We start from the raw sequence: 15,068 nt of genomic DNA, 5'->3' as shown, positions 1-15,068 counted from the left end.
TGAGTGGTAGTTCAAGCTCTACGTTCTACTCGCGCGTCGGGGTGTGGGGTACTTCAACCACCACGTCCTTCACCGCGCGCGTGCTCGAGTTGTCAACGATCTTTTGCAGCGGTTCGGTAATAGGTCCGAGGTGTCTCCTCACCGCAATATTATTCTCGATCTTACCAGTCTTCAGAGCACGATGTTTCTTGCGGATCGATTCGCTCGTTTTCTCAATCTCCTTCACGATCTTTTCACGCTCGCGAATATCATTGCTTCCAACCATGTTGTCGATCGTTCGCGTTTCACCCCGACAGGATATCGACAACGACTAACCGCTCTGCGGTACCGCAAATTCGTTAAATCCTCTTCTGTACCGCCCGTTAGTAAGGGCACTGTCCTTGTCTATCACTAAGAATTCATACTCGCGTTGCCAACAACTGGGACACAATGAACAAAAATCACTGTACGGCATGTCAGTATTCACGTGATCATTGTACATGTGTTTCAAGTTGGTATCATCCTGTTTGAACAGGATCAGCAGGTTCGCGTTGTCACGTATAAGATGTTTCGGTATTCTTGTGTACGTCTAACAGAGATAGAAGGAGTTGACGTTCGAGTGACGTCCCATCGAGAAGTATTCTCTCACCGTATCTTGCTTATCACACGCCACGTCATCAAAGACGAAGATCGAGTTTGGACGTGCCTCGCACGGTGTAATGACGTCACTGTTATTGGAGAATGTAAAGTAGCCGATTTCATCGATCGATGTCAACAGATTTTCTAGGTACTGATATTTCGGCTGCTGCAACGACTTCGAGTACACGTACAAGTTCTCGAAACGTACACCGTGCGGACTTTCCAGTAAGCTTATCAGAACGTTGGTTTTACCACAATTCGAGGGACCGCAGATGATCGCGCGTATAGTGATCGGCAGCATCGGGCCATGTTTACGTATCGCCTCATTGTCCCCCATCTGTCTTAATCTGTCGTCGCAGTTTGTAACCCGTATCGTCAATGGTTGCCGCACGAATCTCATTTTGTCACTGCTAGGTGCGGAGTCGCACTCGTATTTATAGGCGCGTGAAACCGCGGATCGCTCAGTATCATAATGTTTGTCACGCTGATGAGTCCTTTCGATATACTTGATTTAACCGCTGAGCAGTTACAATTTGTGCTAAAGGTGGTTCTACTGCAAGTGTGTGGGAACTATATCGAACACGTGTGGAACAAGCTCCCGGAACATATAAAGGCGGATTCAGAGGTGCAGACTTTCCGCCGTTGTTATGAACATTACAATCAACCGTGGCAATGAACGCACATCGACGGTCCGGCACCGTTGATTAGGGATTGTCGTGAATGTCAGCGCTCGCGACGAACGAATCAGTGAGAGGTGGAAGTCTGCTAAATCGCGCGATAAACACGCTTCCTTTCAAGCTGCACATCCCCGGCTATCAGTTTTGCGGGCCGGGTACGCGACTCGCGAAACGGTTAGCCAGAGGTGATCCGGGTATAAATCCGTTGGACGCAGCGTGCCGCGAGCACGACATAGCGTATTCGCGGAGTAAGGATCTCACCGAGAGACATACGGCGGACAGGATACTCGCCAAGAGAGCGCGAAAACGTGTTTTCGCGAGGGATTCGACTCTGGGAGAGAGAGCCGCCTCCACGGCTGTCTGGGCAGCAATGAAGGCCAAGACGAAGCTCGGTATGGGTCTGAGAACGATGAAGAAGAAGACGACGAAGAAAAGAACGACAAAGCAACGGATACTTCCGATAGCGAAACGCGGCGGTGTATTGCCGATTCTACCGATGTTGGGTGCGCTCGGATTGTTGGCCGCCGGGGCAGCGGAAGTCGCGAAAGCGGTGAACGACAGCACAGCCATGCAGCGTCAACTGCAAGAAATGCAGCGTCACCATCGCGCGATGGAAGGTCGCAGACTGTATCTCGCCCTGTACAAACGAGGACAGGACGCAGTAACGAATAAGAAAAAAAAAACGTCAAAAAGGCGATAAAGATGCCTACGGGTGTAACCAGCAATTTACAATTGGATCAATTGGCAAGGCGCATGCGCGTGCCTTTCTTTCGCGGCGTTTTCATGCGCAATTCTTTACCGATGGGCGGTGTACGTCGAAACGAGAGCGGTATCGTAAATTTGGATGATGCGGATAACCCTGGTACTCATTGGGTAGCGTATGCAAAGAGAGGCGACCGCGTCCTATATTTCGACAGTTTCGGTAATCTTCAACCGCCCAAGGAGTTAGTCCAATATCTTGGCGGCAATGCAGTGAAGATCGAGTACAACCGCACATCCTATCAGAAGTATAATCAGAGAATTTGCGGTCAATTGAGTCTGCAGTTTCTCCAGACAGTTGACGAATGTAAGGCTTGACGATCCAGTGCGGTGGCTCAGTATTCTCTCTACATTTTGTGAAACATGTCGTTGACGTTTACATTGACAGGCAAGAGTAGCATCCTCGCGGCAAACTACTTTCCAGCCATAGATTTGAGTGATGGTGATTACAAACTCGGTCTGGTTGTCTTCGAAACGTATCACACAATACCAAATGTGAACGCTTCGAACAATAAATTCTACTTTGGCGAAGACGACATGGAGATTACGATTCTCGATGGATCATATGAATTGAACACCATAAACCAATATCTAAAACGCACGGTCATACACTCACAGCGTGTGAAACGTCTCGTCGACGGTGCACGGCGCAGCGTCACGCATCTAACGAAACGAGAGGACGACAACGATAAGGATTATCTGATAGTACTATGCGCTAATCACAGCACGATGAAGAGTGAAATCAAGTGCGCATACAGAGTGAATTTCAGCAAACCTAACAACATAGGAACGCTGCTAGGATTCTCTGCGAATCGTATCTTACAACCGGGAAAATGGCACGAATCGGATGTGTCGATAAAAATAATGAATGTGAACATTATTCGTGTGGAATGCAGCGTGACTGCCGGTGCATACAGCAATGGCAGACGCGTGCACACGATACATGAATTCTCGCCGAGGGTGGAACCGGGATATAAAATATCAGAAACGCCTGCGCAGATCATTTACCTTCCGATCGTCGTCAGGAGCGTTACGGAGCTAACGATATGCGTTGTAGATCAAGAGGGACGACTACTCGATTTTCGCGGCGAGGAAATTACCATTAGATTACACGTGCGGCGGTGGCAAGAGTAACAGAACGTGAGAGCGTTGGTGATGCTCGTGTTAAACGACAGTTTTGCGAGAGGTAATATTTTTCCGAGGAAGTCAACTGCTGTTACGGTATCGAGTGATAATACAACTCAACAACCTGATAAAAGAAGGAAGCTCACCGCATCGAACGTTGCATTTTTGAGATCTTTGGTTTCGCAGTACGAAATATCTAAAATGACAGAGATTCTCAACATCGGGGACAAGCCGATCTTTGATGATCGCATCGTCAAGATCGAGACTCACACGTACAATCAATATGCCAACACAACGTTTGGATACAGCGATGAGATACGAATACCTATACAACATCAAGATTTGTATACGTTACCATGCGAGAGTTTTCTCTACGTCGAGGGTAAATTAACGATAAAGAACCCGCAGCGAATAACATGTGGTATTGGAGAACAATTGCGTAGCGTTCATGTTCGATGAGATTCGTTATGACTCAACGGTGTGGACATTGATCGCAGCAGAAACGCTGGAATAACCTCCACTCTGAAAAACTATGTATCTCTGACGGCATCAAGGAATGGGATGTTGAAGAACGCTGGATGGGATATCGTGAATTTTTCAAACGGTGAAGAGGGCCACTTCAACTTTTGCGTACCGCTTAGCATGCTGCTGGGATTTTGTGAAGACTACAGGCGTGTGGTGATTAATGCACGTCATGAATTGATTCTCATACGCTCGCGCAACGACAACAATTGTCTAAGAGGAGATGCCGAATCCAGCCTGAGATTGAATTACTCAGAGTACAGTGGCGTATGCCCCACGTCGCATTGAACGAGATCAACAAGCTGGCTATGCTACGAACTCTGGAGAGTGGAAGATTTGAGCATGAGTTCCGCTCGTGGATCTGCAAGAATTTCCTCTGCTGCAGAGTACGACTAAGCATTCATGGACCGTCAAGGCAACAACGCAACTCGAGAAGCCGCGATACGTCATCTTTGCATTGCAAACTGGTCGAAAGAATAATATAACGAGATCGATAACTCGATTCGACGATTGCAAATTAACTAACGTGAAACTTTATCTAAACTCGGAATTTTATCCATACGACGATTTGAATCTCGATTTCAACAAGAAGAGATATGCCATCCTGTATGATATGTACGCGCGTTTTACAAATCGTATTATGGAGCAATCATGATGAGGTGTTTCTTCCCATCGACAAATTTGGATTTGCGGTCCATCGCCGTCATCGATTGTTCGCGACAAAGCGAATCTGTGAAGACTGCCACCGTCGACGTGCGATTAGAGTTCGACTGCATGGAAGACATACCGGCGAATACTACAGCCTACTGTCTCATCATACACGATCGCGTGGTCGAATACAGCCCGTTGACCAACGTTGTGCGCAGAATCACTTAAGCGCGCGATAACATGGAGAACCTGATATATAAAAACATCTGCGATCATCGAGAACGATTGTAGTCGTCTTCTTCTCGACGCGTTGATACAACAACAGCCATGTCCGTGCCACCATTTGTGGATCTGCAAGGCTTCATCGTCGGCGGAACTTTGTCGTGAAAGAGTTTGCCGTGCTGAGAAATGGAAATATTCTCTCTCACTACATTTTTGGACCCTGCGGACCATGGCGCGTCTCACTAGAGGGAGAGATCACAAGCCTCTTGGCTGACGGCGCATCATCATGGAATACAATGGGAGGATGGAACGATTCCGTACTGCTGGGCCAGGCGTTTGATCACGAAGGCGGTATGGACGACGACGATGACGACGACGAAGCACCACCCATCGTATACCAACTGGGACACAATGAACAAAAATCACTGTTACGGCATGTCAGATATCACGTGTCATTACATGTGTTTTCAAGTTGGTATCATTCCTGCTTTGAACAGGATCAGCAGGTTCGCTTGTCACGTATAAGTGTTCGGATTCTTGTGTACGTCTAACAGAGATAGAAGGAGTGACTAACGACGATGAACGATCCCTCCGAGAAGTATCGCTCTCTCACGTATCTTGCTTATCACACGCCACGTCATCAAATGACAAGATCGAGTTTTGGACGTTTGCTCGCACGGTGTAATGACGTCCACTTATTTTTTTTTTTTTTTTTTTTTTTTTTTTTTTTTTTTTTTTTTTTTTTTTTTTTTTTTTTTTTTTGTTTTTTTTTTTTTTTTTTTTTTTTTTTTTGGGAATTGTAAAGTAGCGATTTCATCGATCGAGTCAACAGATTTTTTCTAGGTACTGATATTTCGGGCTGCTGACAACGACTTCGAGTACACGTACAAGTTCTCGAACAACGTACCACCGTGCGACTTTCCAGTAAGCTTATCAGACGTTGGTTTTACACAATTCGAGGACGCAATGATCGCGCGTATAGTGATCGGCAGCATCGGGCCATGTTTACGTATCGCCTCAATTGTCCCCCATCTGTCTTAACTGTCGTTCGCAGTTTGTAACCCGTATTCGTCAATGGTTGCCGCACGAATCTCATTTTGTCACTGCTAAGAGTGCGGAGTCGCACTCGTATTTATAGGCGCGTGAAACGCGGATTCGCCTCAGTATTCATAATGTTGTCACGCTGTGAGTCCTTTCGATATACTTGATTTAACGCTGAGCAGTTACAATTATGTGCTAAAGGTGGTTCTACTGCAAGTGGTGGGAACTTATATCGAAAACACGTGTGGAACAAGCTCCGGAACATATAAAGGCGGAATTCAGAGGTGCAGACTTTTCCGCCGTTGTTTATGAACATTACAATCAACCGTGGCAATGAACGCACATCGACGGGTCCGGCACCGTTTGATTAGGGATTGTCGTGAATGTCAGCGCTCGCGACACGAATTCAGTGGAGAGGGGAAGTCTGCTAAATCGCGCGATAAACCACGCTTCCTTTTCCAAGCTTGCACATCCCCGGCATATCAGTTTTGCGGTCGGGTACGCGACTTCGCGAAACGTTAGCCAGAGGTGATCCGGGTATAAATCCTTGGACGCAGCGTGCCGCGAGCACCGACATAGCGTATTCGCGGAGTAAGGTCTCACCGAGAGACATACGCGGACAGGATACTCGCCAAGAGACGCGAAAACGTGTTTCGCGAGGGATCGACTCTGGGAGAGAGCCGCCTCCACGGGCTGGTTGGGCAGCAATGAAGGCAAGACGAAGCTCGGTATGGTCTGGAACGATGAAGAAGAAGACGACGAAGAAAAGAACGACAAAGCAACGGATTTACTTCCGATAGCGAAAACGCGGCGGTGTATTGGCCGATTCTACCGATGTTGGTGCGCTCGGATTTGTTGGCCGCCGGGGCAGCGGAAAGTTCGCGAAAGCGGTGAACGGACAGCACAGCCATGCAGCTTCAACTCAAAAATGCAGCTACCACGCGCGATGGAAGTCGCAGACTGTATCTCGCCCCATTACAAAGAGGACAGGCGCAGTAACGAATAAGAAAAAAAAAACGTCAAAAGCGATAAAAGATGCCTTACGGGTGTAACCAGCAATTTACAATTGGATCAATGGCCAAGGCGCATTGCGCGTGCCTTTCTTCGCGCGTTTTCATGCGCAATTCTTAACCGATCGGGCGTGTGTACGTCGAAACCCCGGGAAGAGCCACCGGTATCGTAAAATTTGGATGATGCGGAAACCCTGGTACTCATTGGGTAGCGTATGCAAAGAGGGGACCGCGTTCTATATTTCGACAGTTTCGGTAATCTTCAACCGCCCAAGGAGTTAGGTCCATATCTTGGCGGCAAGCAGTGAAGATCGAGTACAAACCCGCAATCCTATCAGAAGTATAATCAGAGAATTTTGCGGTAATTCGAGGTCTGCAGTTTCTCCAGACAGTTGACGATATGTAGGCTGGACGATCCAGTGCGGCTGGCTCAGTATTCTCTCTACATTTTGTGAAAACATGTCGTTGACGTTTACATTGAACAGGCCAAGAGTAGCATCCCGCGGCAAACTACTTTTCCGCTACCTCGCTTCACTTTGCTCTTGAGCGGCACGGCATGCGTACTTGCTCAGCACGTCGATGACAGTAAGTATATAATAGTATCCTCTGTTGACATGAGAATACGGACGCATCTCAACGAGTCAGCTTGCCACAATCATCAAATCCACGCACAATGATACGTCTTCGCGGAAAATTCCTTCTCGCTGGTGCATGCAGTTCTTCGACGAGTCGACGCTTTTCGAAACTTTTGACAACAGATTTCACCGATGCCATCATATCGTAGGGAGTGAAGAGCTATCGACCAATCAACTCGCAATGACGCTGTTTTCCAATGCACTTTGCGTTTATATTTAATTTTTCGGATGCTTCGATCGGAGCTCCATTATAGCATCCCATGCGAGTAAACGTTTTTCTCCATTGCAGTTATGTTTCCTCATTGACCTTTCTTGCTCATGCATTGTATCGTTAAATCTTTTTGAGCTGCATTAATCTTTTCCTGCTCACGTGTTTTATCGTTAGATTCTTTTTGATATGCATCCAAACGGCGTTAACGTTTTGCAAATCCGCAATGAAGCCTACCCGTGTATCGTAGTTGATGTTTGCTACATGATTTTAAGCGTACTGTAAACGGTAGGGAATCTTTTATCCACTTATCTATTTTTTCATTAATTCAGCGACTCTTCTGTCTATTTTCCGGTCAAGACTGTCTCGGTAGAAATCTAACATGGCGATTTTTTCTGCATATCGATGATTTCCTTCGAGCTCTTCATGTTTAACTCTAAAGTATCGATGCTCTTCTCCATATTAGATTTTAGCAATGTTATCACTCGTCTGCAATAACGTTTCAGACTCGTTGATCGTCATCTTCGCGTTACAAGTAACACCGCTCGATTGACTCACGTGCTCAATGGTACGTTCAATTTATAATAATCATCCTCGCGAAGTTCGTTCCACGTTCGAACATTGTTCAAACACGTTCGTTAGCCGTTGTTGAGCCTTTATACACGTTCGATACACGTTCAAACCGTTAACTATCTGTTCAAACACGTTCGATACACGTTCAAACACGTTCGATACACGTTCGTTCCACGTTCTTAAAACTTGCGTTCTCGTTCGTTCCATGTTCTTGACTCGTTCGTTCCACGTTCTTGACCGTTCACAGCGTTCGAGCCGTTGAGCCGTTTATACACGTTTGATACACGTTCGATGCGAGTGACGTCGACGGATTGAGTCATCCTGACGATACACGAGTCAATTTATTATGAGACCAGCTTCTCGAAGTTCCTCGATGATCGACAGCATCTCGTTGTCGTGAGAGTTGTTTCCGGCCTGACGCGAAGCGTTGAGCAATCGTAGGCGATCCACCAGCTCGTTGGGATCGTCCCAGTGCACGTAATCGATCGCATTGTCGTTCAGTGTCATAGCGGGGGTAATCCTCTTCCGGATTTCGTCTTAGGTTCAGTTGTAGTAACGGTGCGATTATGTATTTGTACTTGTGTCCCCTGTTACTCTTTACCTGACCTCGCGCGCTGTGATCGCGTCTATACGCGTTCGTCACCAGCAGCATGCTCCTGTACTTTTCCAAATCGTCAACCGTGTACACGATGTCATCGGGAATTCTCTTGAAAACCAGCTCGTAAAGACCTGGTGTACCTTTGTATCGAACATTGTCGAGAATTATGTGATCTTCATGGTCTACGTCGAACGGCTTACAACCGAACTTCATTCCATCGTTGCTCAAATAAACTCCGTAAACGTTATCTATGTCTTTGTCACCGCGTATGACAGCCCCGATGTACTTTTGGCCCAGTGGACCCAATTGAGTTCGCAACGCTTCTTGACCCTCTGGCGTTTGCACATCTCGTTGAACGGACGTTGCGAACGATTCGTTCGTGGTTTCGAAAACGTTCTCGTCCTCGGTTGGAAGATTCATCGGCGGTTGGATCGTCGTACGCGCGTAGAGGTTATCGTTGGCGCATCCGGTGCATCGCTCGATTCGGTTCGAGGCTGTTTTGATTTATGTGATTCGCGATCCAACGAGCCGTTCACTAGTTTCCTCTTTACCCTACTCCTTATCACATTCTTCTTCTCACGCTTCAGGATGAGTGGTAGTTCAAGCTCTACGTTCTACTCGCGCGTCGGGGTGTGGGGTACTTCAACCACCACGTCCTTCACCGCGCGCGTGCTCGAGTTGTCAACGATCTTTTGCAGCGGTTCGGTAATAGGTCCGAGGTGTCTCCTCACCGCAATATTATTCTCGATCTTACCAGTCTTCAGAGCACGATGTTTCTTGCGGATCGATTCGCTCGTTTTCTCAATCTCCTTCACGATCTTTTCACGCTCGCGAATATCATTGCTTCCAACCATGTTGTCGATCGTTCGCGTTTCACCCCGACAGGATATCGACAACGACTAACCGCTCTGCGGTACCGCAAATTCGTTAAATCCTCTTCTGTACCGCCCGTTAGTAAGGGCACTGTCCTTGTCTATCACTAAGAATTCATACTCGCGTTGCCAACAACTGGGACACAATGAACAAAAATCACTGTACGGCATGTCAGTATTCACGTGATCATTGTACATGTGTTTCAAGTTGGTATCATCCTGTTTGAACAGGATCAGCAGGTTCGCGTTGTCACGTATAAGATGTTTCGGTATTCTTGTGTACGTCTAACAGAGATAGAAGGAGTTGACGTTCGAGTGACGTCCCATCGAGAAGTATTCTCTCACCGTATCTTGCTTATCACACGCCACGTCATCAAAGACGAAGATCGAGTTTGGACGTGCCTCGCACGGTGTAATGACGTCACTGTTATTGGAGAATGTAAAGTAGCCGATTTCATCGATCGATGTCAACAGATTTTCTAGGTACTGATATTTCGGCTGCTGCAACGACTTCGAGTACACGTACAAGTTCTCGAAACGTACACCGTGCGGACTTTCCAGTAAGCTTATCAGAACGTTGGTTTTACCACAATTCGAGGGACCGCAGATGATCGCGCGTATAGTGATCGGCAGCATCGGGCCATGTTTACGTATCGCCTCATTGTCCCCCATCTGTCTTAATCTGTCGTCGCAGTTTGTAACCCGTATCGTCAATGGTTGCCGCACGAATCTCATTTTGTCACTGCTAGGTGCGGAGTCGCACTCGTATTTATAGGCGCGTGAAACCGCGGATCGCTCAGTATCATAATGTTTGTCACGCTGATGAGTCCTTTCGATATACTTGATTTAACCGCTGAGCAGTTACAATTTGTGCTAAAGGTGGTTCTACTGCAAGTGTGTGGGAACTATATCGAACACGTGTGGAACAAGCTCCCGGAACATATAAAGGCGGATTCAGAGGTGCAGACTTTCCGCCGTTGTTATGAACATTACAATCAACCGTGGCAATGAACGCACATCGACGGTCCGGCACCGTTGATTAGGGATTGTCGTGAATGTCAGCGCTCGCGACGAACGAATCAGTGAGAAGTGGAAGTCTGCTAAATCGCGCGATAAACACGCTTCCTTTCAAGCTGCACATCCCCGGCTATCAGTTTTGCGGGCCGGGTACGCGACTCGCGAAACGGTTAGCCAGAGGTGATCCGGGTATAAATCCGTTGGACGCAGCGTGCCGCGAGCACGACATAGCGTATTCGCGGAGTAAGGATCTCACCGAGAGACATACGGCGGACAGGATACTCGCCAAGAGAGCGCGAAAACGTGTTTTCGCGAGGGATTCGACTCTGGGAGAGAGAGCCGCCTCCACGGCTGTCTGGGCAGCAATGAAGGCCAAGACGAAGCTCGGTATGGGTCTGAGAACGATGAAGAAGAAGACGACGAAGAAAAGAACGACAAAGCAACGGATACTTCCGATAGCGAAACGCGGCGGTGTATTGCCGATTCTACCGATGTTGGGTGCGCTCGGATTGTTGGCCGCCGGGGCAGCGGAAGTCGCGAAAGCGGTGAACGACAGCACAGCCATGCAGCGTCAACTGCAAGAAATGCAGCGTCACCATCGCGCGATGGAAGGTCGCAGACTGTATCTCGCCCTGTACAAACGAGGACAGGACGCAGTAACGAATAAGAAAAAAAAAACGTCAAAAAGGCGATAAAGATGCCTACGGGTGTAACCAGCAATTTACAATTGGATCAATTGGCAAGGCGCATGCGCGTGCCTTTCTTTCGCGGCGTTTTCATGCGCAATTCTTTACCGATGGGCGGTGTACGTCGAAACGAGAGCGGTATCGTAAATTTGGATGATGCGGATAACCCTGGTACTCATTGGGTAGCGTATGCAAAGAGAGGCGACCGCGTCCTATATTTCGACAGTTTCGGTAATCTTCAACCGCCCAAGGAGTTAGTCCAATATCTTGGCGGCAATGCAGTGAAGATCGAGTACAACCGCACATCCTATCAGAAGTATAATCAGAGAATTTGCGGTCAATTGAGTCTGCAGTTTCTCCAGACAGTTGACGAATGTAAGGCTTGACGATCCAGTGCGGTGGCTCAGTATTCTCTCTACATTTTGTGAAACATGTCGTTGACGTTTACATTGACAGGCAAGAGTAGCATCCTCGCGGCAAACTACTTTCCAGCCATAGATTTGAGTGATGGTGATTACAAACTCGGTCTGGTTGTCTTCGAAACGTATCACACAATACCAAATGTGAACGCTTCGAACAATAAATTCTACTTTGGCGAAGACGACATGGAGATTACGATTCTCGATGGATCATATGAATTGAACACCATAAACCAATATCTAAAACGCACGGTCATACACTCACAGCGTGTGAAACGTCTCGTCGACGGTGCACGGCGCAGCGTCACGCATCTAACGAAACGAGAGGACGACAACGATAAGGATTATCTGATAGTACTATGCGCTAATCACAGCACGATGAAGAGTGAAATCAAGTGCGCATACAGAGTGAATTTCAGCAAACCTAACAACATAGGAACGCTGCTAGGATTCTCTGCGAATCGTATCTTACAACCGGGAAAATGGCACGAATCGGATGTGTCGATAAAAATAATGAATGTGAACATTATTCGTGTGGAATGCAGCGTGACTGCCGGTGCATACAGCAATGGCAGACGCGTGCACACGATACATGAATTCTCGCCGAGGGTGGAACCGGGATATAAAATATCAGAAACGCCTGCGCAGATCATTTACCTTCCGATCGTCGTCAGGAGCGTTACGGAGCTAACGATATGCGTTGTAGATCAAGAGGGACGACTACTCGATTTTCGCGGCGAGGAAATTACCATTAGATTACACGTGCGGCGGTGGCAAGAGTAACAGAACGTGAGAGCGTTGGTGATGCTCGTGTTAAACGACAGTTTTGCGAGAGGTAATATTTTTCCGAGGAAGTCAACTGCTGTTACGGTATCGAGTGATAATACAACTCAACAACCTGATAAAAGAAGGAAGCTCACCGCATCGAACGTTGCATTTTTGAGATCTTTGGTTTCGCAGTACGAAATATCTAAAATGACAGAGATTCTCAACATCGGGGACAAGCCGATCTTTGATGATCGCATCGTCAAGATCGAGACTCACACGTACAATCAATATGCCAACACAACGTTTGGATACAGCGATGAGATACGAATACCTATACAACATCAAGATTTGTATACGTTACCATGCGAGAGTTTTCTCTACGTCGAGGGTAAATTAACGATAAAGAAACCCGCAGCGAATAAGCATGTGGTATTGGAGAACAATTGCGTAGCGTTCATGTTCGATGAGATTCGTTATGAACTCAACGGTGTGGACATTGATCGCAGCAGAAACGCTGGAATAACCTCCACTCTGAAAAACTATGTATCTCTGACGGCATCAAGGAATGGGATGTTGAAGAACGCTGGATGGGATATCGTGAATTTTTCAAACGGTGAAGAGGGCCACTTCAACTTTTGCGTACCGCTTAGCATGCTGCTGGGATTTTGTGAAGACTACAGGCGTGTGGTGATTAATGCACGTCATGAATTGATTCTCATACGCTCGCGCAACGACAACAATTGTCTAAGAGGAGATGCCGAGATCCAGCCTGAGATTGAATTACTCAGAGTACAGTGGCGTATGCCCCACGTCGCATTGAACGAGATCAACAAGCTGGCTATGCTACGAACTCTGGAGAGTGGAAGATTTCTGAGCATGAGTTTCCGCTCGTGGGATCTGCAAGAATTTCCTCTGCTGCAGAGTACGACTAAGCATTCATGGACCGTCAAGGCAACAACGCAACTCGAGAAGCCGCGATACGTCATCTTTGCATTGCAAACTGGTCGAAAGAATAATATAACGAGATCGATAACTCGATTCGACGATTGCAAATTAACTAACGTGAAACTTTATCTAAACTCGGAATTTTATCCATACGACGATTTGAATCTCGATTTCAACAAGAAGAGATATGCCATCCTGTATGATATGTACGCGCGGTTTTACAAATCGTATTATGGAGGCAATCATGATGAGGTGTTTCTTCCCATCGACAAATTTGGATTTTGCGGTCCCATCGCCGTCATCGATTGTTCGCGACAAAGCGAATCTGTGAAGACTGCCACCGTCGACGTGCGATTAGAGTTCGACTGCATGGAAGACATACCGGCGAATACTACAGCCTACTGTCTCATCATACACGATCGCGTGGTCGAATACAGCCCGTTGACCAACGTTGTGCGCAGAATCACTTAAGCGCGCGATAACATGGAGAACCTGATATATAAAACATCTGCGATTCATCGAGAACGATTGTAGTCGTCTTCTTCTCGACGCGTTGATACAACAACAGCCATGTCCGTGCCACCATTTGTGGATCTGCAAGGCTTCATCGTCGGCGGAAACTTTGTCGTGAAAGAGTTTGCCGTGCTGAGAAATGGAAATATTCTCTCTCACTACATTTTTGGACCCTGCGGACCATGGCGCGGTCTCACTAGAGGGGAGAGATCACAAGCCTCTTGGCTGATGACGCATCATCATGGAATACAATGGGAGGATGGAACGATTCCGTACTGCTGGGCCAGGCGTTTGATCATGAAGGCGGTGATGGACGACGACGACGACGACGACGAAGCACCACCCATCGTATATGTCAAGGGACTCGAGAAACGCGAATAGTTGCGGAATCTGCTTCTGAACGATGATATCTACATCGAGACTATTGACGCTCACTACGAGGATATACCATCTTTGAATAAGCTGGACGTTATACACACTTTACGTTGTAACAAACATGTATCGCACTGCGCTTTGCAAAATGTATTTAAAATGTTCAACTGGTGGTCTCAGCATAAAAATAAAATATATTATGTATTAAATACGTTTTCAATTTTTTACTTCTTTTATCCACTCATATTTCCTTTTTCCCCGTTGTGGTAAAGAATCGTATACACGTTCGAACCTGTTCGTTTAGTTTAGATAATCCCCTCCTTGTTGCTGTAAAGAATCCCCTCCCCTGTGGTAAAGAATTGTATATTATATATCAAGAGACACGGTAGTGTCTCGCGCCAAGTATACGCGCAGCGAGACCGACCGGGTATCTTTACGCGAAGCGACGTTTTCAGACACGCTTAGATTATCAGATCTTAATAACCTCTGAAAAGATCATTTTCAGAGTAACTTCAATGGATAACTTGGGGTCCAATTATATAAGAAAAGTTTTTTTATTTTTTTTCTATGTGCATTACGAGTGCAAATATTACGATGCAAAGTCTGAAATTGGAAAATTTTCGATTAAGAAACGTCGTTATCATTACCGTCGTCGTTGTTTGTGAAGTACATTTTTCTATTCCTAGATGGCAGCAGCAGCAGTCGCTCTTTTAATATATAGGGTACTCATTGCGGCTCGAAAACCCCGTCGAATGGGCCCTGAACGAACCCTCTAGGACGCTCCGTTCGCGATATCGCGAAAAAACTATTTTTCAAAGATAATTGCGAATATCTTCGAAA

At 46.8% G+C, this 15,068-nt stretch overlaps 1 protein-coding gene across 1 annotated transcript; it reads left to right on the top strand.

The window, feature by feature from the left end:
* Positions 1 to 12,434: 12,434 nt before the first annotated feature.
* Positions 12,435 to 13,814, top strand: LOC113563291. Its single transcript, XM_026974715.1, has one exon. It carries the CDS (start codon positions 12,435 to 12,437, stop codon positions 13,812 to 13,814), a length of 1,380 nt encoding a protein of 459 aa, XP_026830516.1.
* Positions 13,815 to 15,068: the final 1,254 nt, after the last annotated feature.

This window comes from Ooceraea biroi, chromosome 13, assembly GCF_003672135.1.
Source record: "Ooceraea biroi isolate clonal line C1 chromosome 13, Obir_v5.4, whole genome shotgun sequence".
NCBI lineage: Eukaryota > Metazoa > Arthropoda > Insecta > Hymenoptera > Formicidae > Ooceraea > Ooceraea biroi.
The sequence above is the reverse complement of the archived record's forward strand: the minus strand, read 5'-3'. Positions and strand labels throughout refer to the sequence as shown.